Source organism: Oreochromis niloticus, linkage group LG16, assembly GCF_001858045.2.
Source record: "Oreochromis niloticus isolate F11D_XX linkage group LG16, O_niloticus_UMD_NMBU, whole genome shotgun sequence".
Taxonomy (NCBI): domain Eukaryota; kingdom Metazoa; phylum Chordata; class Actinopteri; order Cichliformes; family Cichlidae; genus Oreochromis; species Oreochromis niloticus.
In genome coordinates this window covers 13,656,126-13,679,010 of record NC_031987.2, presented here as the reverse complement: position 1 = coordinate 13,679,010, position 22,885 = coordinate 13,656,126, and the positions used below count along the sequence as shown (strand labels likewise).

The 22,885-nt window shown below is 39.0% G+C and overlaps 1 protein-coding gene and 1 non-coding gene across 3 annotated transcripts; both read right to left on the bottom strand.

Annotated features, from left to right (window-relative positions):
* Positions 1-4,483: 4,483 nt before the first annotated feature.
* trnar-acg (transfer RNA arginine (anticodon ACG)) lies at positions 4,484-4,556 on the bottom strand. The gene has a single exon. It is a non-coding gene; the product is annotated as a tRNA-Arg (tRNA).
* A 6,906-nt stretch (positions 4,557-11,462) lies between these two features.
* On the bottom strand, positions 11,463-21,302 carry arsh (arylsulfatase H). 2 transcript variants are annotated; one of them, XM_025903853.1, is made up of 11 exons: positions 21,197-21,302; positions 20,371-20,523; positions 18,580-18,701; positions 18,348-18,470; positions 17,868-18,070; positions 16,509-16,729; positions 14,882-15,018; positions 14,483-14,620; positions 14,216-14,390; positions 13,938-14,059; positions 11,463-12,862 (listed from the first exon to the last, which is right to left on the bottom strand). In XM_025903853.1, exons 1-11 carry the CDS (start codon positions 21,199-21,201, stop codon positions 12,453-12,455), a joined length of 1,809 nt encoding a protein of 602 aa, XP_025759638.1. In that variant the 5' UTR covers positions 21,202-21,302; the 3' UTR covers positions 11,463-12,452. The 2 variants fall into 2 exon arrangements, with proteins under 2 accessions (XP_025759638.1, XP_003445385.1); XM_003445337.4 differs by having other exon boundaries at positions 14,216-14,375.
* Positions 21,303-22,885: the final 1,583 nt, after the last annotated feature.

Genomic DNA, 22,885 nt, shown 5'->3' with positions numbered 1-22,885 from the left:
GTGTCGTCCAAACACACATACGGCTATTTCCACCGTGCCATGCATCTCTATGTCGCTCCAAAATCTAAATGCATCACAAAATACAAATATAGGAATGTGGTTTATTTTGAAAACGCCCAACAAATCTGCTCATATTTGAGTTAGAGTTGGTAAAACAATAGTAGCCATATATTCCAGAAATCTACTGAACCTTTTTTAATTAAAGGAAAGTGAATGTGTGGCATCTTCAGTAGAAGCGAACAGACAAAGAAGAAAAGGCAGAGACAGAATGATGCATGGGTCTTTTGTTGCAATTTGCTGAAATTAAAAAAAGTATAAAATTACATATATCTTATACTTTAACATTAACCATGAGTTTTGTACCTAATTAAAAAATTATAATGGTTTTGAAACAGAAAAACAATGCTATTCTGTCAGTACACGGCCCAATCAGAAACAGCAAGACACTGTCACAAATTGTCCCTGATGCATCTTTTGGAGACTGAGTGTGTGCACAATAGTTAGAAAAGCCATGCTATAGGAGTGGGTGACTGTGGCTTGTAGTAAAAAGGTTTGAGCTTTGAGTGCTCAGCTAGAGCAGAAAAGTGCTATATAAGTACCAGTCCATTTACCAGTTTGGAAAATGCTGGTCAAATGGGTTCTTTTAACAGGAAACGACAGCCCAAAACAATCTATTTTCTTGTTCCACTAACACTTGTGCATACACGCACGTGCACATATGCACATACTCTAGAGGCAGTTTCCATTGAGTTGTCAGAATCAGTAAGAAACAGGTGTTGTTCAAGCCTGGATCATCTGAAGAGAGAAAATGAGGCATGACCCATTTGCTCTGCTTAATGACAGCAAAATCATGACCTTATCCTGCCACTGCCTTCATCATTCTTTTCATCTTTCCTTGTTTCCCAATTCTTCCCATCCTACATCTGTTCATTCCCCTTTTACTTTCCTCTCTCACTTCAGCACCCTTCGTCTCCTTTATCTCCTCTCACCCACTCCTGGCTGCCTCACTCACCCTCATTACCACCATTTTCCTCCCATTGGAGTGACTCAGCAGTTTTTTGACTGCCATCTCTCTCACTCATCTGGTTCTCGCTCGGGGCATCACATTCTTTCTCTGCGTGTGCAGAAAAATCTACTCTCAGAATCAGTTTTATTGGACATAATTAAATACAATATTGCCAAAGCATGTTGCACAAAGTTTAGAGGCAAAATATAAGAACCTGGAATATAAGTTGTGCACACAAAAAAAGAAATTTAACATGTGGTAAGATTTAGTTAAATAATTTTGCAAAGGTATGGCTGCACAGAGGCTGTAGTCTGCCTTTACGAGTTTCAGATAGCAGAACTGACACGTTCTTTCTGGATGGTTTGTTTCCGTGACGCCAGGTTTGTGTATTTTGAACAATTTCAATTGCCGGTGTGTAATGTCTCTCTCAGTCTCTGGCTGCTTATAGTATTCATTTAATCTGTCTCTCGGTATTATCTGCTCAGCTTATTATTGTTTTCACCTTGTGAATTTGTGCATGTGTGTGTGTGCCATTATGGCTAAATGCAATCTGGGCCAGCACAAAGGTGGTTTTAAACACTTTGGCAGGTTTTTATTTCTATTGGCAGATTTTTTCAACCTGATTGCCTTCCAGCTGAGAAAGATACAGATAATAAACGTGTATATGAAGGTCAGGCTTGATGATGGCTGTGGTCTGACTCATTTCAACCTACTGAAGTGTACCCTACTAATGGAGGCCAAGGGGGTCACTGGCCACCTCACATTCATGCACTCTTTATCTGGTGTATAAATATGAAATACTTCATTTAACTAAACCTTTACTGGGTAGTACCCTTTTCTCTCTGCCAGCCTGGTACAACTAATCGCCACATGACCATATGCCCAACCCATCCCTGGTTGGGCGTTGGTTGCTTTGTTTCCTGCCTCAAAACTATTCTATTTAAAATCTTGTTTCCATTAGATTTTATGATGATGCTGATGAAGGCCACATGCTGAAAACTGCTGGTCTAACAATAAGGTTGTTTCTTATACTAAAACTGTTGCTGGAATTTTTTTGTTTTGTTTTTTAGTTCTTGGTGATTTTTCTTTTTCCAGAAAACCTTTTAGAGTTATTTGATTTACACCACCATCAGACTCCCTGTGTCCTTAGGTGAACTTTGTTAACCTGTTTGAAAGTGTGCGTTTTCAAAAGGGACATATACTGTGGGCATAGCAGTCCATCAAGGACTACAAAGGGGCATCTCAGCAATGCACTCAGGTTCAATGCCCCTGAAAATAAGAATGGGTTAAATAAAATCTCGTATAACTGAGACATTTAGATGCTGTTGCTGTATGTTAAATGCACTTTTCTTTTTCTTTGGTTAATCCAGAGTGAATGTGGGCTACTCTGAGGCTGTGCATTGCCAAAGCAGCTGGTTGAGGGGACTCAACCTTCTACTTTTAGTGTCGCAGAACTTGTGGGATCACAGGGTTAAAGTTTTTGAAGGAATTATATTGTTCTTTATTGAAAATGAAACTATGATTTGTTTAGCACTCTCTGTTTGTTGTACTTTTCTTGGTACTTTTTCTATTCAGACATTTTGATTTTTCAGTGTTGATCTGTAGCCAGGTTCAGGTGTTTGCTCAATCTCAGAATGAAAATATTGTTGTCTGGATAATATTAAATCCGTCTCTGGTGAGCCCACTTCCCTGATTTACAGTCAAGGCACAGCTCTGGCTGATTTTTTGCAGACAAAACCTTCCACGAATTGTCGTGAGACTGGGCTCTGTCTAGCCATATCTCTCTATCTCAACTCAGAGCAGAAGCTTCTCCTGCTTTGTAACCATCTTTTTCCTCCTGTCTGTACTTCTCCTTTCTTACTCACAGATAAATCACTCATGTCTTTCAGTCTACTTCATTCCCTGTAGACTCCCTCATCTGGATAAAAAAAACACAATGCTTGCTGCAGACTGAAGCCCTGGTGTTCCCTGCATCTCTCTAAAACATCAAATAACTGCCCCCTGTGCAGTGGACTTCATGTTCTCATTGGATTTTAGCTTCTCTCACGCTCTTTCTCTTTTCCCTCAAACTATTATGTTTTTCCTCCATGTATCCCTTCTGTCTGTGACTCCTTCCCCCTTCTCTTCATTCCTCTGCTTCATCACCCCTTCTTCTTTTCATAGCCAGAGGGGCTCTCTCTCTATCCCAAGCTGTCTCTCTTCATCTTTCTCCTCCCTCCTCACATCAATATCCCTCAATCTCTCCTTCTCCCCGTAAATAGAGTGACCCTTCAGAGTGCTGTCGCCTCTCTGCCTCCAGACTCTTCACCATCTCTCTTACTCCCTCTCTCCTGTGGGTAAACATGACCCATGCTTCGATCATCCTCTTGTCATTTTGTCATTATTATGCCCTCTGAACTCCTCTTCATCTCTCTTTATGTCCTCTCTCTTCGTTTCTTCGCTCCGTCTCTCTCCCTCTCCTCCCTTGGTTCATCTTACCCTCTTCTTCTCATCTCTCCAGCGATGACAAATACTTCACTCACTCTTTGGCTATCTCTCAAGAAAGCCGCCTCTCCTTCTTACTCCTTCAATCTGGTGTGTCATCTCGCTTTCTCTTTGAAGATGACATGCCTATCCCTCTGTCCTTTCATTTCCCCTAGAGAGAATGACCCACACATCAACACCAAATACTCAAAAAGTACATATGTTTGTTAAATATCTTTCAAATAAGAGAGCTTCCGCTCTTCTGGGAATGTTGTTGCTAGGCCATAAGATCAGAACGGGTGCTCCACTTCTTCTCTCTTCGAGCCAGTGAAGTTCTCACACATAAAAAGAAGGGAAATTCTGTTTTATTGATCTTTACCTTGTGCAGAGTATCTGTTGAAGCAATAAAAGGTCTTCCCAAACCTATGGGTGTAAGATTTCACTATTGTCCACTATTGTCTAAGATGTTATAGGAACACAGCACTCAGATTTCCTGGTAGTGGGCTTAATGTGAAACTGAACCAGTAGCTAAGAAATAAAGAGGTATTTTACTTAAACCAGATGACAGGCTCTGTGGTAGTTTTACTTGTTAGTTTAGGTTGTGTGTCTGAAGTGTTTTCCAATCAGCAGCAGCTTATGCATGAAGCCAGCAGTATTAGAAAGGCTGGTTCAGATAATGGGTGCTAAAATGCTAAAATGACTTGGTTTCAGACAGGATCAACTTAGAGGCAGTATACGATAGGTAAGGAATCATACAAAGCTATTCAAGGGTATTCACAATTTTTCTTAAATAACATTTAAAAAAAAAAATCTATAAGATTAATCTATTAATCAAGGTCTTTAAAAATAGTGAAGTAAAACATTAAATTAGAGTGGCATAATATATAGTTACACAATACACAGGAAGTGACTATAGGACAAGGGTTTATATATTGTGTTGATTTCACTGTGTATCTTGAGACCTTATTGTACACTGTATGGATAAAAGCATTTGGTCTTCACAAGAAAATTCGTCGAGCCAGCCAGGAGTCGAACCTAGAATCTTCTGATCCGTAGTCAGACGCGTTATCCATTGCGCCACTGGCCCCACTGGTCACATCGGAAGGGTGTGATTTGTAGCTCAGCTGCAGAGACGCGCTAGAACAGCGGGTTCAGGGCGTGGTGTCAGGGGAAGCTGACCCACACAGCTGTTCTCCATCCCCTGGTCATGCTTTCCTTACTTCAGTAGGATGCCTGGACCCGACGGGGAAAGCTGCGCTACAAAGCAGCGGGAAAGCTAGACGAACAAGAAACAAACTGTAAATAGTCATTCACGTGTCCGTATCGCTGTGTGCTTCCGGTCCTTTCTACCACAGTCGCACTTCTTAATCTTTAAATGCAGTCCCTTTGCCACAGGTGTATTAAATCAAACACCTAGGCATGCATTCTGATTTTATAAACATTTGTGATAGAATGAGTTGTTCTTAATGACCCACTGAAAGTGTGGTGCTGCAGTAGCGTGCAGCTATTGCAACAAATGAGTTCATGGAATTTCTTCCCTTCTAGATATCCACAATCAACTTTAACAGGCATTATTGCATAATGGAAGCAGCTCAACCAGAAAGTGGCAGACCGTGTAAAGTTACAGAGCGGGGTCACCGAATGCTGAGGTGTATAATATGTAAAAGACTCAACAACTGCAGAGTTCCAAACCTCCTCTGGCATTAACATCTGCGCAAATACTGTGTGCCAAGAGTTTCATGGCATCCAGTTTTCCATGGCAGAGCAGATCCTATAGGTGTGATGTGGAGTTGGCCCAGTCCATATATAGCCTATCTCACTGTCTCATTTCCACTTTTTGTAGTCTTACAAATATTTAAGACTCTTTTATCTGGACATTATCCCTAAAATTAGAATGATGCTGAAAAATGAATTGATGCATTCATTAATTCTAGCTTGAACTGTTGTAATTCATTATTAGCAATTCTTTTTAATGTTCTTTAAAAAAAAAAAACCCTTCACTTAATCCGAAATGCTGCAGAGTTTTCTTTCTGTTAAATTCTGTTTTTCCTTCCTACTGTTGCAAAGCCCTTGCTCAGGTGGCTCACTTAATACTGTAGGGTCTTTTATTTACAATATAAAGTGCTTTGAGGCAACTGTTGTTGTAAATTGGAGTTATATAAATAAACCTGAATTGAGTCCCTCTAAATGTCTTTTTTTATTCTTACTTTGTTGACAGTTTATCTGTTCCTGTCTGCTTTTGAAGAGATCAACCTCTTCTTACGATCTGTGACACTTTTATTTCAGCTTTCTATCCTCCACCCTTAGACTGAGACCTTAAGTTTTAGGTCAACAAGTCACAATTATTTTTTTTTCTCCCATCCCTTTTTCACTCTTCCTCCTCCAATTTTACCCACAAAATCATTACAGTATGAGTGTCTTACTTTCTCTCCTATTACATGTTCATCTTTTTGTCATTCTCTCTGGTATGACAAAGGCTGGCCGATACTTCAAGAACAATTTCATTCTCTTTATTCCTCCCTCTTACTCTTTCCCTCGCCTTTAACTCTTCTATAAAAACATTTTTTGTTCATTTTATGTTCAGCCGGTCCTCCTCTTGTTGGTCACACCTCAAGCACCTCTTGTATTGCTGTAGTTGCCATCTTCTGTTCCCATTATCATATATTTCATCACACATTACCCATCTCTCCTTCACTGACCATCCACCATTTCTGCATTACTCATTCCTGCTCTGCTTCCTATTGCCTCAGCTCTCCACAAGCCTAGACTGTCGGGATGAGTTATAGAGGGGATATGTGGTCAGCGGGGTTATGAATGATTCAAACAGCATTTGCTTGTTTTTTCATATTGTTGGACTAAAATCATAACATTATCAATCTATAGGGGCGTGTTGTACTTTTTTTTTTCTTGTAATGTTAACTTGCTTATTTGAGTTTTAAATGCAAGTTGCCCTCGGTGGCATAATATAATAATATGTGTAAATAATACTAAAGTGCTGTGTAAGTATTCCTGGAGCTACTTGCAGTCCCTCCACATTGTTTAATTTTGATAATTTAAATTTCTGTCCTCCTTAAGTAATGGATCTTGGTCCCTTAGCCGGTAACTGTGTTTGCTAAACAATACACAGATTCCCTGGGTGGATATTGCTGAATTAATGGCTGTTTTAAAAGAGAAAATAGTTTTTGTATCCATTCCTGTGAAAAGAAAATTCCAAAGAAAATCACTGTGAAAAAAGAAAGATTGCCTTAAGTGCTTAAAAGTTCTCAGAAGAAGAGCTGGTTCCAAAATCCCAAAATCCTACGACCATGTGGTATTTTTTTGACCTAATTGATGTCAGAATAAACTGAGTGAACCGCCTCTGGAAACCAGAATCCAGGACAATAAAATGCAAATCCTAAAAGCTGTCTTGTCCCACCTTAATGAGTGAACATATGTTTGCAGGCCATACATGTAATTCTTTACAGGCCTGACTGACATCACTATGACATCTGCAGCTTGCACTGCAATTGTGCTGGTGTGGGCTGCGTGTGTTTTTGTGTGCAATTAGCTTGATGTGTCAGGAATATGGGTGGGTTGTGCTTTGAAAAGTTGTAATTCTCCTAAATTACATGCACAAGTCTGAAATGTCTACTAACTTTGTGTAATTTTGCATTTTGCTGCTGCTAAGGTTTGATTTTTTGCCACCGAGTCAAAGAAGCATGTCTTGGCAACCAAACACTAGATAGCTGTTGCTCTTGAATGGTACGCTGAAAAACAAGTGAAAGTGCTACAGCCAAACTCTGTTGGTTTAAGAGGCATAAGGACAGGAAGAGAGGTTAAGTACAGTGTATGCATGTGTAATGGGTTACAATTGTCCCATTAGCCTAGTTATTTAGCTATCTGCTTCTCATCAAACTCCACTTACAGCACCATCTTCTCTCATCAGAGGAGCTAGATGTTAAAGCCGTGTGTGTAGATGAGCGTATTAATGACTGAAAGTGTTTGTCATTAGTAGCTATACTTTCGTTAGTGAGAAAATGTGTGTCTAGGTTGTGTGTGCAAGCTTTATGGTTTAATTATGTGTGTGTAAAGAAGGGTATGCGTGTCTGCTGTTGACATGCCACTACAAATGCTCTATTCCCTGCCTGGAGACTTGTCCCCTGCGAGAGGTAATTTTGACCATATGGTATACAACATGACACATACTTAAACCACAGACTCTCTGCAACACCATACACACACACACACACACATACACATGCATACAAAAACCTAGCATGGTCTTGTGCAGCACCACTTCGCTGCAGGTCTTTGGGATCAGTATAAGATCTACATTTAGATACAAGGGCAGCGTACAGACATGCAGAGATTGAGAAAGGCTTAGAGTCAGTACGAGTTTGTGTGTATGTGCATGTTTGTGTGCAGTGAAAGTTCCCCAGCAGAGATGACATTTCATCTCCTGGAGCCTATCTCACATGGTAACAATTGTGCCCAGCCCTGCTGGCACAGATTATACATACATATGATCTAGGTGTAATATGTAATGCACACAAATGTGCCAGCTGCATGGACATTTGGGGTATAAACAAGCACACAGCTATGCATGCAAATATATTGCCCTTTTCTCTGCATTAACACATACACAATGCACACTTAAATCCAATCAGCACTAATAGCAGCTTGAACATCTCTTCTGCACTAAAAGTCTCATCTATTGACAAACGTGACTCTCTTTCTCTCCCTCTCTCTCCCTCTGCCTGTCTCTTCTTTTTTTGTGCTTCCTAATGTAATAGTGTTGTAATGGTGTGTAATTGCTGCTTTACCATGGCAATCTATTGTGGTAGATGAAACCACATTTGAACAAAGCAGAGCAGAGCAGCAGGCAGCAGACGAACCACAGAGACTTTCAGATGCGTCCTGTTTTCAGAGATAAGTAGATAAATTAACCAGAAGGAGAAATGGATAGTCACCACTAACTGGTGGAATAGCAGTGGTTTTCTTCTTGGACTCACTGATCAAAAAAATGTTGCCGCTGGTCCTGGGAAACATTGCATTTGTAAAATCTTGATTTTGCTTTCTTCTCTGCCCATGCGCCCACTTTTTAAGATTATGCTGTGTGTTTGATTCAGTTCCCTGGTCATTTGGCTCCAGGCCTTTGAACTCATGGCTGATAATGTTAGAATTCCTTTTGAGGAAATATTAAAGGAATAAATTGATACAGGAGAGCAAAGAATACATGCTGTTCTGCACTTGAAATGTAGAATGTAATGGCATATGCTGTTTTTTGCTCTCCAGAGCAATAGTATTGTTAACAGTTTCAGAGTCTGCATTTATTGTCATAAATTGATGTTTGCTAGCAGTTATTTTCTTTGAACTGCTAACAAACACCTACTATGTTTATGGGTCTGCTTAGACTGAAGCTATTAAAGGTCGAAAGGGGGTAGGTGGTAATGATTATGCAGACAGCTGATGGTTGTTACATCAGCTGATAACAGCTGTTGTAACAACTAAATGCTATTCCACATTAACTGACGGTTCAGCTGATACTCTTCTGTGCAACCTATTGAGAAAACCTCATATAGGTTTACACAATTTAAGTTGCTTTAGCATGGCTATTGTTCCTGCTGCACCTGCAAGCAACCTTGCAACCCACCTTCTGCCCAGGTTCACTTTTTCTGCTGTCATTGCTCTTTTTTGTGCTGGGGGTATTGTATTGGTTTCAGATTCCCTGCCTTGTCTTTCTGTGTATGTGCATAGTAACACATATTTGGCATCATGGGTCTGTCCTTAGACCCATGATGCCAAATATAAATGATCACAGATGGAATAACTGTTCTGCTTTTACAAAACTGGTGCTAAGCGAACTGGTTCTAGGACAACTTATATGTTTTCAGTTGCTAATTGTTTATCCATCTGCTTACAAGCAGCTTCATGAAGCCTCCTCTGTCACTGAGCAAGTTGCGAGATATGGCTGGTAGGCAAAGGGTTTAATATAGGTTTCTGTTCCTTCCTCCTGTGGTACTAAACTTAGTAATTTCACTGTGGCATCTCTATAATCATTGAACTGCACAATCCCCTTCTTTTTTTCTGAACCTAAGGTTCAAACCACAACCTTTTTTTCTCTCTTTTTGTGGATATATACAAGTGTTTATCGTCCAGTGATTATTGTGGTGAATGGACACTAAAAACACGTAACTGAATTGAAGGTATCAAAAAAGTTTATTTGGAATAAATTATGAGTCTTTTTATCTGCCGCATTGTCTGTATGCTTGGGTAAAAACATAAAAAAACGAGGCAGCAGTTTAGAAAAACTCATTTGAACAGAGCAAATAAAACAGTTTTGGACACAATATATATAAAACACTTCATAATATGACTGATAGTAGAGCTCTGTGTGTGTGTGTGTGTGTGTGTGTGTGTGTGTGTGTGTGTGTGTGTGTGACATTGAAATGGTCAACATCTGAACATTTTCAAAACTGAAATTTCAAATGTCATAAACAAACATATCTTCATTTGACATGTCTCTAAATTGAAATGTTAATGGAAACCAACTGACAAGACATAAGAGAATTTCAACAGCAGATTGTCAGAACGTTGTCTTTTATGCTCAATATCACCGAAGCCAAAACACCCCTATAGATATTAGTATTTTAATACAGGAGAGCTATTTCCAGTTTGCATAAGTTGCCGTACAATTTTCCCATCATTTCATGCTCCACATATGTTTACGTGTGTCAAGCGGTAGGTTGTAAAAATGCTTTACGGCGTCCCAGGAAACACTGACCTTTCCAGAAAACCACTGATCTGTTCCAAACAAACATGATATACCGTGCGCATGCGTGTTCGCGAGCGTGTGTGCTTTTGAGCTTGCGCGCACGTTCGTGTTTTTAGGTAGTTGTGTGTGACATGATGTACAGCCAGTAACATTCTACCCCACAAGCCATCATTAACTATGATGTACAGCCAAATGTCGTTATGTATGGTCGACTGCATGATTTACTGTTAGAGACATAATGGAGTGGCCACTGTAATGAACTTGCTGAGTGTTTGATGTACGGGTCTCTGCTGGAGGGAGAGAAGTAAATACTACGGCCATGATGGCAACAATTACAATGATGATGATGATGATGAAATTTCTCTCCTCGCAGACGCAAGTTCAATTTCTGGAGGGAGAGGAGGAGGACAAAAAGGAGGAGGAGATGAGTAGACGAAGGAAGTGGGTAAAGAGAGGAGGGAAGGAGGGGGAGCAATTATAGTCTGCTGCTGTAGCAAACTTTGATGTTTTGACAGCCAGCCACTGCTGGAGGGAGACAGTGGTGATGATGATGATAATAAATGGTGATGACACTGATGATGGAGAAGTTCACACAGTCTTTAAAGTCTTTTATTATTGAAGATCTGCGGAGCCAGAGCGTGCCGAACTAGGTCAACCACCCACCCTGCCTCGGTGTCCTTGAGCACTGGAGTTCAGCAGATGACTTTGTGCTCTGATCTTAATGAAAGGGTTTTAAGTGTTTGCAAGATCAAAAAGTATTATTATGTAACCAAAATGGCACAGTTGGGAAGGAAGGGAAGGAAGAAGTCACAGGTGAGGATTTCTGAGGATGGTTAAGGAGAGCGCAGACTTAAGGCCACGAGGAAACGTCAAATGATTTCTGGTAATGACTAGTGTTAAAACCTTAATTGAAGTTAATACAATATACTTTACCTCATTTGCGTATTTAAGACTTACTTTTGTAATGTAAATATACATAATATTACTAATTATAATAATTATGATCATTATTCCACAGCATAGCAGCCTACAGTGGCAGAACTATAATCTCACACTTAACCCTTAAGTCTTCTGTTTCAAAACAGGAAAGCGCTTCACCAAACCAAACACAGTCTGACTTTGCCCCCTAATGGAACACAGCCTATATTACCTTTTAGAGCAGTTTTACCTCCATTTTCTGCACTGCTGGATGAATGAATTAACTTTATTAAAAAATAAATTAAAAAAAGACAAGGCAAATACAATCCATTCATTTTTATTTACATAGCTCCCAATCACAACATCTCAAGGTACTTCCCATTTTACGTAATGACTCTAAGACATAAACACAATAATGCCCTCTAAGCAAACACTTGGCACAGTAGATTAAAACAAATAAATAAACATTCCCTTTTAACAGGAAGAAACCTCCAGGAAAACCTGACTCAGGGATTGTGGACATCTGCCTCAACCAGTTGGAGTAAGGAGAAAGACAAGAGCATAGAGAGAGACAACGGAAACAGACAGGGTAAAGCACAATGACCTCACCAGAAGACTGAATGCAGGCAAAATCATTAAAACTCACCGAGGTTTTTCTTTTTTTCTTCTTCCTTCTTTTATATAAAAAGCATGGCTAACGTTTTTCCTATTATAAGATGAAAAGGTACATTCGGCTGCTCCTTTATTTCTCAAGGGCTTGTCAAAGTGGATGAATGCTCACGCTTGACTTGGTGCCAAATACACTTCCTGATGTAACCCTCTCATTTTTCTGGGCTTGGAACCGGCATTAAAGCTACACGAGCTTGTGACCCCATGAAGCTGGACTTGTGTCTCGTTGCATGTAAGGTGAATGTGGTAACCACTACACCATGAAGCCACTTTTCCCAATACAAATTAAAAGCACTAATTCACTTCACTGAATTATTACACAGCTAAATCTTCCTTGACTCAACTGCACCAAAAATGTAGATTACAGTATCACAGCTATAGTCGAGTGGAGTCCACTTCAACACTAATACACTTGGTTCTGGATTATTTCTAATTAATTTAATTAGTAATTTTTCAGCTTCTCTCTTCATTTCCACACAATAAACTGGTATCTTTAAACTGAATGTGCTATAAATCCAGTGAATGTGTTCCAATCTACAAAAACTAAAGCACTAATTAAATTATTCAACTATTTTATTAGATTTTTTTAACCAGCGAGCACCTTTATGAAGCCAAAGTCGTTTGTTCTAACTTTTGTCTTTCTTACATATGAGTTGTGTTCTCTTTGCATCCACAGAATGGAAAAGTCCCACAGCAAGGCTGAAGCCAGGGTTTCCACAAAATCTTGTCCCAAGTCAGTTGCAATTCGACGCCCTGTTCAGCTGTATTGGCCTCTGAATGAGCATCAGCAGGTGCCTGTTCATTTGGGAGTGTGCTTTTATGTCTCTCCACAGCTTTGGCGGTCTGCTCAAGGATTTCAGCATATCGGGGCTCAGTATCAGGAGTCAGAGGCCGAGACTCTGAGGGATCGTGGAAGAGGTCATACAGTAGTGGCGGGTCGTGGTGAGTCACATGCTCTCCATGACAAAGGCAAATCCTTGTGTCATAGCAGCCACCGGCGCCCGGAGGAAAAAAGTTGGGAGTGAAGAAGTGCACCTTGAAGATAGAGTCACCTGGATGGAAACACACATCGGTGAGCATGACATCAATATAGTGTCGCAAGACAAAAAGTGAATTTTTAAAAATTATCTTTATATATAAATATATGCATTGAAATCAGGTCAAATCTTCATCTAGGTCATAATCATGACAAAACCATCAATTTGAACTAGTAGCACACAAAGCATTACATTGTTCTTATAGAAGAGATCATTCAAATAAAAAATGACTAACTAGAGTCAGGAATTAGCAAAAAGAGTCAGGAGTCCAACCAATGAAACGTAATTATTCGCAACAGCCTTACTTTGACTTTTACAAATAAACATTTCAGGGTTGAAATTTACTAAGAAAATAAATAAAAAACACCAAAAACAAAAACCATCTTCTGCTGTGACGCACGTATCCCAAAAATTGATTTGGAAAGACTCACTGTCATCAATCATTGATTTTTATGAAGCTGGAAAGGTTGCAGCTCCAGAGTTTAGATATTAATCAGTCTAAAGGTAACAGTGAACCAGCTAAAGGCCAAAACAATCACTGAAGCATCTATTTTAATGAGTCTAACACAAATATTAGGGAAGGTTTGTATATGAACTGATGAACTGTGCAAAGTTGATGTTCTGAAGTGGGACAAAGTTTTTGCTGCACTTAGAAATAAGAAAGAAGTTTTTTATGTCCCTCACTGCATTTATTCAGCTTACAATATAAGACATAATAAGAGCACATATAATATGTATGTACTTATTTTATCCTTTAGCCAAATCACCAGACACTGTCAGCTATTGTTACTACTGTAGGCTAATGCCATCACATGGTAATAAAAAACAGGCTGATGTCAGCATGTTGTGATAAAACATCAATGTTTTATTATAGCCTTTGCCCTTCGGGGAGCAATTGAGGTCTCTGAGTGTTGTTTTCTATTTCAAGGTTTTGTTACTGAGTACTAAAATTTCTTTTGTTTATATTTACAGATCACATTATTTAAAAACTTTGGGAATTTTTGGCATTAATATCCCTAACTATAACAAGAAATAAGGAATAAAGAATCAAAAATGTTGATCTTCTAGGTGTATATATGTGTAAACTTACTGCCAGGCGGGTGCCAGCGCACTGCATTCAGGTAGATGCCACAGTAGTGGAACATGAACTCATGCTCTGATCGTGCAACTTCCCCCTCCAACAGCGGCATGAGGTTATAGCCATCGGATTGTCTGGAATAGAATCACAAGAAAGAAAGAGGTCAGAACGATGGGGTAAAATACAATCGGAAACTGTTTAACCTTTTCAAGAAAACAGGAAAGAAACAAGACTCAGTTAATACAATTACACATAATATAAAAAGCACTTGTGTCAGTGAATTGATATACCTGTCTGGTTGTGTGTCCTTGGCTAAATATTTAAGGGTGGGATAGAGATCCATGAGGCTAGTGGGTTCATCCACCACTTTTCCTGCTCTCAGCCTGCCTGGCCAGCGGAAAATACCAGGTACCCTGATCCCCCCTTCCCAGCCCCCCATAGCTTTCCCACCTACATGTGAAACAACAGGAGACATAATAAAACACAGAAATGTGATTTTTTTTTTTTTTTGTTTGCAATTTAATATCAGCAAACAAACAGCTTGACGCATTGTTTACCTTTATAGATGCCGTTCCAGCCTCCTTTCTGCCCAGTTTGTGAATCAGAATCTTCCAGATGCCCACCATGATCTGATGTAAAGTACATCAGAGTATTGTTGGCAATGCCAAGGGAATCCACCGTCTCTGTAATTTTACCTAAAAAGACAAGCGGCATGGTAAGATAATAGGATGAGGTTGATTTCAAAGTCTGTAAACAAAAGGAAAATTAAGAACTGCACAGATTCCTAATTGGTGCAGAGCAACTGATTCACTGAGAACTTACTTTCATGAATTTGGCCATATTTTGTAGTGATTATAAAAACATGGATCGGTGACTGCCACGAAGTTACAAGCCACTGGATAATATTTAACATTGCATGCACATGGTGGCACACTTATTTCACCACCCTCACTCACCAATCATCCAGTCCACTTCTTCTAGGTTGTCACCGTAGGCACCATGCCGACTTTTGCCAGCAAACTGTGGTGTTTTAAACATTGGCGTGTGGATATGGGCCAATGAGAAGACTAGGAGGAATGGATGATCCACATTCCTAAAGAGCAGCAAAAAGGAGTTGAATACTCTCTCAAAGGCCTTTTTTATCTTTTTAATTATTGCCTGTTTTCTTGTCATGGCAGTGGGGACAAGCAATTTCCTGTCATTGTCAACCATAACCAACAATAAACTAATCCCACTGACATAAATTGCCCTGTGAAGCTGAAGTCTGATGCAAACTAAGCCACTAGCATTGTCTGTGTGACATTTGGTGCTCTATATAGTTTTTTTTTAAACTGCTTCAATGAGTTGAAAACAGTTCAAGTGAATCAAAACAACACAGGTCCACACACACAAGAATCTTAGGGCGTTTTCACACCCAGAGTTCATTTACTCTGGTGCGAATCAGTTTATGAGTTTATAAACTTGCATCTTTTTCCAGTGCTTTAGTTTGTTTTCATACAGAAAATAAAAAATAAAAATGACTAGTTGCTAGTCCGTACAACCGTTTGTGTACTTTGCACATCTATGATACCTGACATGCCTCAGAATTCAAAGCATACCTGGCTACAGGAAGGAATTTAGGCCATACTTCAAGCATACACCAAGTTGTTGGGTCAGATCCCGTTCACACCATAAACAAACCAGTTTGGAGTTTGTCTGGAACCAGACAGAGACCACCACCTCCGAAAGATCTCTGTGGGGTTCTTTTTGTCACATGGGTGCAATTACCATCTTCACATCTGCACAAACAGACGATTTGTGCAGATGTGATTTAAATGGACTGTAGGTGTTAAAACACCATTAAATGTCCCCCAGTCGCTGAGAGAAGCTGCAGATTTTGTAACAATTTTTTGTTTTGAGTTCATTCAAGCCATTGCTTTCATAAAAATGTTCCAGTCGTGTTAACTGATGATATGAAAGTTATCATTGTAGACACTGCCGATTACTAGTGACCAATCTTATGTTGAAATTTAAGTAGTGCCTCAGATGGTGTATGGAAATGAAAAACTGTTAAGAAGAAGACACTTTTGGTCATTAAAATTAACAATAGAAACATAAAATAAAACGATAATTAAATAAATTAAATAAAATTAGGCAGAAAATAAAATAATTAACATTACCACTAATAATGAACATATGGTGATATGGAAAAAAAAAATCACATAATCCATTTAAAATCCAATAAAAAAAAGAGAGAAAATAACTCAAATACTTTTTTTTATAGATCTTGTTTTATGATTTATTTTGATACGATTTATTTTGGTAATGATCCCTGTAATAACTATCTGAAATAATGAAAGTCCTAATTAGTAAGAATCATTTGAATGTGCACTGATGTCAGTCTGAGTTCAAATGTTAAGGTTAATTTCCTCACAAGGGAAACAGAAAATTATCAGTATTGTTGGAGATCAATCAGCTGTAACTCTAACATACATACATTCATATCAAGGTTAACTTCCTTGATAAGACTGCAAACAAAAGACTATCAGTAAAAGCCTCTGCATAAAAGCCATGTGATTATTTGTTTTGCTCCACCATTTTTACCTCTTTATAAAGTTTTGTGCTTCTCCCAGCAATCTCTGGGGCAGTGTCTCTACGGTCATCGGCTGTTCGATTACTTCTTGGTTCCTCATAATGATGCAGTTCCATGTTGACAAGAACTCAAAGGGCACATACCACACAGCAGTTGCTAGGATGCAGAGAAAGAAATGTAGTACCAGGAGCCACAGGCTGACTTCAAAAAGGCCACACACACGGACACACACCTGAAAACACGTAGCACAAAGACACACAAATGCTGGATTCAGAAAGATTTGTCTGTCTGTTTGTTCTACCCTAATGACAATGTTCACAGTTATTCCCAGTTTACTTCTAGTGTTTTTAGAAAGCGTTTTGGTTTTATAGTGGTTTTCTCACCTTAAGTTCTATACGCAGGAGAATAAATTAGGTACTCAGGTAATTAGGTACTCGTTATATAATGTTTGCCAGCAGCACCTGATTACAAACTACAACTCCAGAAATTATATATAACTGACTCAGTCCTCTGCAACAAAGCCTCAATACCCCATTTAACCACTTTTTCTCCATAACAGACATTATTGTACAGATATTACTCCTGGGACCCTTTTCTATTAATTTACTTTTGTGCAATTTCATGATACAACCACTAGATGGCATCAGAAACCACCATGAAAGTTAATTATTTTCCCTTAGTGAAACAAGTAGTACATTGTGTCCTTTGTTCACACTAGAACAGAAAATAGAAAATAGTTGTATTTGCTAACATTTGACAAAGATGAAGTGGTTCCTGGTTTTTGTATTTGCTTTTAATCATTTTTAATGGCACAGCTAACTGGTACCCACTGGTTTCTCCTGGGGGTACCAATGCTGCAGGTGAGGTACCATCAATAAATGTTCATGTGTTAACCAAATTTCAATAATGACGTTATCCTTTTTTTCTAGAATAAGTTTCTGGGCGGCGTAACTGAATTTCACATTTGCAGTTTGTGTTTCCAGTTTGGGGTTTTTTTTTTCCTCCAACCTCTTAAGCACATGTCTAAGTGATTACACACATCACTTAATTTTGCTTTGGGGCAACTAGCACAACGACTCTTTGTTTTCCAGTTTCTTACTCATCGTCTGACAAGGATGTTGTATCCCTCAGGATTTCTTATAATTCCATTCTTTTCAGTAAATATGCCTCTGTGAGACTTCTTTAAAATAAAATGTACCTCATCTGGTTGATCTTGTTACGATTATAATTGTATGATCATGCCAGGTTTCTCTTGGAAATGACATTTTTAATCTCAGTGAGATTTTTACCTGGATAAATGAAGGATTAATAAATTAAAAAAAATTGTGCAGAGGAAACCAAAGATAAACTGACAGAAAAATCACACTTACGATTGTGAGAAGTCCAACTCCGAGCAACATGGTCAAATTTTGGAGCGTGCGCTGGAGATCTACCAGCACGTCGCTGCCCTCTCCAGGCACACAGTCATTGAACAGGGTGAACGGTAGACCATAGAAGTAACTGAAGCCATGCTGGTTCGGGTGATGACAGTGATCCCCTCTGTGTTTGCAATTCACACCCAAGTGCCATTTACCTGTAGATACACAATGAAAATGAGATATAGGAAGATGAGATACCAGAACCATAAATCCTGGGTATGTTTCTTCAGATGAGTTACGGTGCATGCAAAATGCAAACCATATGAATTTCAAGTGCTGCCAGTGCCATCAACCTTTTCTCACTTTCACTGGTAAAGTGAGGAAATGCTGATGTCATCACAAATTGCCTTCTTGTGCTCAATAAAACATGCCCTGTGTGCAGACCTTTAAGTGCCATTTTCCAAAGGGCCATAGCACATTATGTCATCTCACCCACTAGACCAGTAGTGTATCCTTGATGCTGCAGTCTCTTAGCAAAGGTGGTCTCACTGGGTACAAGCCCTCCTGAACCTCCCAGGAACAGCAGCACCTGGACACGCCCTGTGCTAACCATTCCTAGTCAACAGATGCACACATGAACAAAAATAAAAAAGGTTAATCAAATATGGAACATGGAGTTTGTCCAGGTTGCCACTTGCTGACTGAGCGTAAATATGTCTGTTACCTGAGCGGATTGCATAACGGCCTGTCATAAAAGCAGTACGACTTGGGGTGCAGAGTGGGGCAGCTGCAATGTGCTGAGTTAGCTTCACCCCCTCAGAAGCAAGTCTGTCGATATTTGGAGTTCTAAAGAGATTGAACAGATATGATGAGGGGTTTTATCAAGTTCAAACAGAGACACATTGTTTTGGCTGGATGCACATTCACATTATTGGTCATTCTGCTCTTTAGACTGGAAAGCAATGGGAGATCAGCCACAGACAAGTGTGCTAGTTTAGCCTGTCCCTGCTGCAGATTGCACTGTTCTGAAATCAGTTACAATATGGCACGCATTATATTATTATACACATTTAACACATTGGAGTAGCAAGTAAATGAACAGATCACACTGTGTGTATCACCTCTACAGGATTTCCTTCCTGCTCATCACCATTATGAAGATGTGTGATGATGAGGATTTAGGATGTAGTGTGAAGGAGTATCTCATTAACTCCTTTAGCACTTTAACAAGGAAAGACTTCAAAGAGAGGGTTTATATGATGGCGCAGGGACTGGATTTTCAAATGATCACATGTGAGAAGTCACTTAGTTAACAGGTTGTGGTAATTTCAGTGAACGCTTTTGATTTGTCATACTTAATATTGTAATAATATTATATTATTATGGTTTCCATTTACCCCAGTTTTAAGAAACTAGTGACACACAAATATTTATGTATTTAACAATATTTTCAAAACTTAGAAAGCTGTACTTCTGTAAAATTAAACTGTGGTGATAACAATATGGCCTTTTATTAAATTTTTTTAAATGCTACATAACATAAAGTTTGGAATGGCTTTAAAATTGCATGAACAGACATATTATTTGGTATGAAGATTAAAATGAACTTTAACTACATTACATGCCTTTTTTATTAGGGACTTAAAGGAGAGTTTAGAGTCTAATACAGTTCCCAAATATTTATGACAGCCTACAACCTGCAGTTTTTCTTCAGATATGTAACAGTAGATTGTACAACAGAGCCGCCTTACTTGGTGAAAAACATACACACTAACCGAAAACAAGACTAATTCAGCCATATGGAAACATTTAGGAGAACATCTGCAAGTTTGTTGTTTCAGTTTCACTATTACCATACACAAAGAACAGTTCATGCTTGTGTGTAATTAGCAGTGCCATGACATTCACCTGTGATACAAGACTGAGAACAGGAGAATGTTTGTATTTGCTTTCAACTGAAGGCCAATTTCACTATTGCCACTGACAGTGTGTGACTGGCCGTGTGCTTTCATACATATCTGAAAAACTTTGGATTGAAAACATTAATGCAATGCTGGACGGCATTAAGGTCAGTGAGAGATCTGTAGTCCTGAGTGACAGAAGGACAAACAATAACAAAATAGGAGTGAAGTGCATGTACAGACAATAGCAGTGTGTACAAACACCATGAGAAAGGCTAGCATGGGTGGGGAAATGACTGAAGTGCATCAAAGGGATCCAGAACAACTGTAAAATGGCCAATAGTTCTCAGACACTTGTAATTTTATTTAATGCCTGACTTCTTTACTTGCTTGGGTTATGGGCCAGTGTGGCTTTGCAACGTTTACTAAAGGATCTGAAGTAGTTCCTCAATTGTAGTTCCTCACTATCAGCTAGTGTTTTAAAGTGTATAATTACTACAGAAGTTTTTTAAAAATACATATCTCCTTTAAAATGTATTTATTTTTTAGCCAGTAATGAAATTCTAGAAAGGTGAAAAAATAGACTTAACAAAGAATACACATTTCAGACTTACCTAATGGTGTCATTACCGTAGCACCCTATATCACCAATTCCCAAGTCATCAACAACCATTAGAACAAAGTTGGGCTTCTGGTCAAATCCCTTCCCTGTGACATCACTTCCTGCTGTCAGGAGCAGGAAGAGAAGAGGGGCCAGCAGGACAGACCTGAGAGCAAAACACTGGTTATACATCTGAAGTTCTCCTAACCTCAGTTGAATATGTGATTTTAGGCTACACCCCCCCCCGATATCTTCACAGTCAGGGGTCAAAGAAACACTGACATATTTTCCGAAACACAAGGTTAGTATTTTTTTATCATCATTAGTGATTGAGACGTCGATTATTCGATATTTAAATAAAACCTATATAAATTCATCAGATTTCTGGATTCCGTATTAGGTTTTGGACTTTGAGCAAATAAAACTTACGATTTCACTTTGGACTCTCTTGCGATTTCACTTGTGACGTGCAACTCTTTTTTGTTTTTTGGATCGCATGTCTTACATTTTATATATCAAACCTTTTTTCTTGATGTATCATCGTGATAACGATTCTTAGTTTTGGTTATAAAACGAATCCAGAATATGACGCGTCTATGCTGTGATACGTGTTTTGCAACAGTGGCACAGTTTATGTAAAAAAAAAAAAAAAGAGTGACACATAGGTGCTGCTGCACTGAAGCTCGGACTGTCAGGAGAGCAAATTGACATCAGATAGGTGCCTTACATCTTTTGTTTTAATTTGAGCTCTTCCAACGGGCTCTTACCGTAGCTCGTGTGAGAGCAACTGCATTTGCAGTTGTCTCGATAAGCAGAAATTTTTTTCCATCCGAACTCACCTCATAATGGGCTTTCACATTCATGAATCCATAAACACAGGAGTTCCTTCTTAGCTAAATTCGTTGGCCCCGCCTCGCAGACTGTACAGTACTGTTTCAAGTATGAGCGCAGAACCTTTATTTTTACCGTAATGTAGGACATAAAAGCACAAAAAAAAACTGCTGTGGCCTGCAAGTTACTGGTCGACACCCCTTGGTTTTGTCTCACATTGTAATTGTGTGATGTACTTTAAATGTGCACTTTTTACATATCTTTATCTACTATTATTTTTTCAAAGTTATAATCAATGAATTGTTATTCAGTCCAGTTTAAAGAATTAAGGGGTTTAAGTGGTATGGAAATGCAACATGTTGGAAACTATAATGGGAAATAGATGTCAAAAACATAACTATAGCTCTTTTATAGTATATAATAAACTCATGGACTTATAGGGCATTTGTTATACCTCAGAACATCTATTTGTGAGGGATATTTTTACACTAAATTATTTTCTGGTATTTTTCATGACTCATTTTATCTCGATACCAAAACAAGACCTTTCATGAGAAATCATTCTGCCTGATTAACTTGTTGGGAGCAAATAAACTCTATTAGTCACTACCTCGTCTCCATAGTCACCTTCACTGCTGTGTTTAATTGGACGGCTTACCGTTGGTGTGGGCGTAATGCCTGGGGGGTACCAAATGTGTTCATGCAGATAGGTGTGTTCGGCTTAGCAAGAAAACATTATGGAACTTCCCACATTCTATCTCTGAGAAACTGATCAGGTGTGTCTTTATAGACCTGTCACAATAAATCAGTTGCAACGGATGAATTTTTATTTTGTGGCTGTCCTTCTATAAATACCTGACATAGCTAAGATTTTTTTCTCACTGAACTTTATTAACTTTTCGACAGATCACATACACAAAAAGCCACAAACACAAAATAGAATAACTTATTTATATCGTATGTATGGTAAAATAACAGTAATTGAAGCTTACTCATTGGTCACAGCCACATGCTCATAAGACCCATAGGGCGTTGGTGTTTACCATACAAAATTGCACTCCCTGCCCACTTCATTAGGTACACCTTGCTACTAGTTGGACCCCCTTTTGCCTACATGGCTGCCTTCATTCTTTGTGGTATCAATTCAACAAAATGCTGGAAACATTCCTCAGAGATTTTTGTCCATACTGATATGATAAAATCATGCCGGTGCTGCAGATTTGTTGGCTGCACATCCATGACGACAATCTGCCGTTCCACCACATACCAAAGGTGCTGTATTGGATTGCGATCTGGTGACTGTGGAGGCCATTTGAGTACATTGAACTTATTGTCATGTTCAAGAAATTAGTTTCTGATGATCTGAACTTTGTGAAATGATGTGTTACCTTGCAGGAAGCAGCCATCAGAAGATGTATACACTAGTTATAAAGGGATGGACATGGTCAGCAACAATACTGCGGCATGCTGTAGGATTTCAGTGATTCTCAGTAGGTATTAAGGGCCTGAAACTGTGCCAAGGAAATATTCTCCACATCATTATAACACCACCATTTGGCCTGAACAGTTGTTAGAAGACAGGATAGATCCATGTTTTCAGTTTCAGTTTTCATTGTCCAGTTTTGGTGAGCTTACATGAATCCTAGCTTCACTTTACTGTTGTTAGGTGACAGCAGCAACGCCTAGTGTGTTTTTCT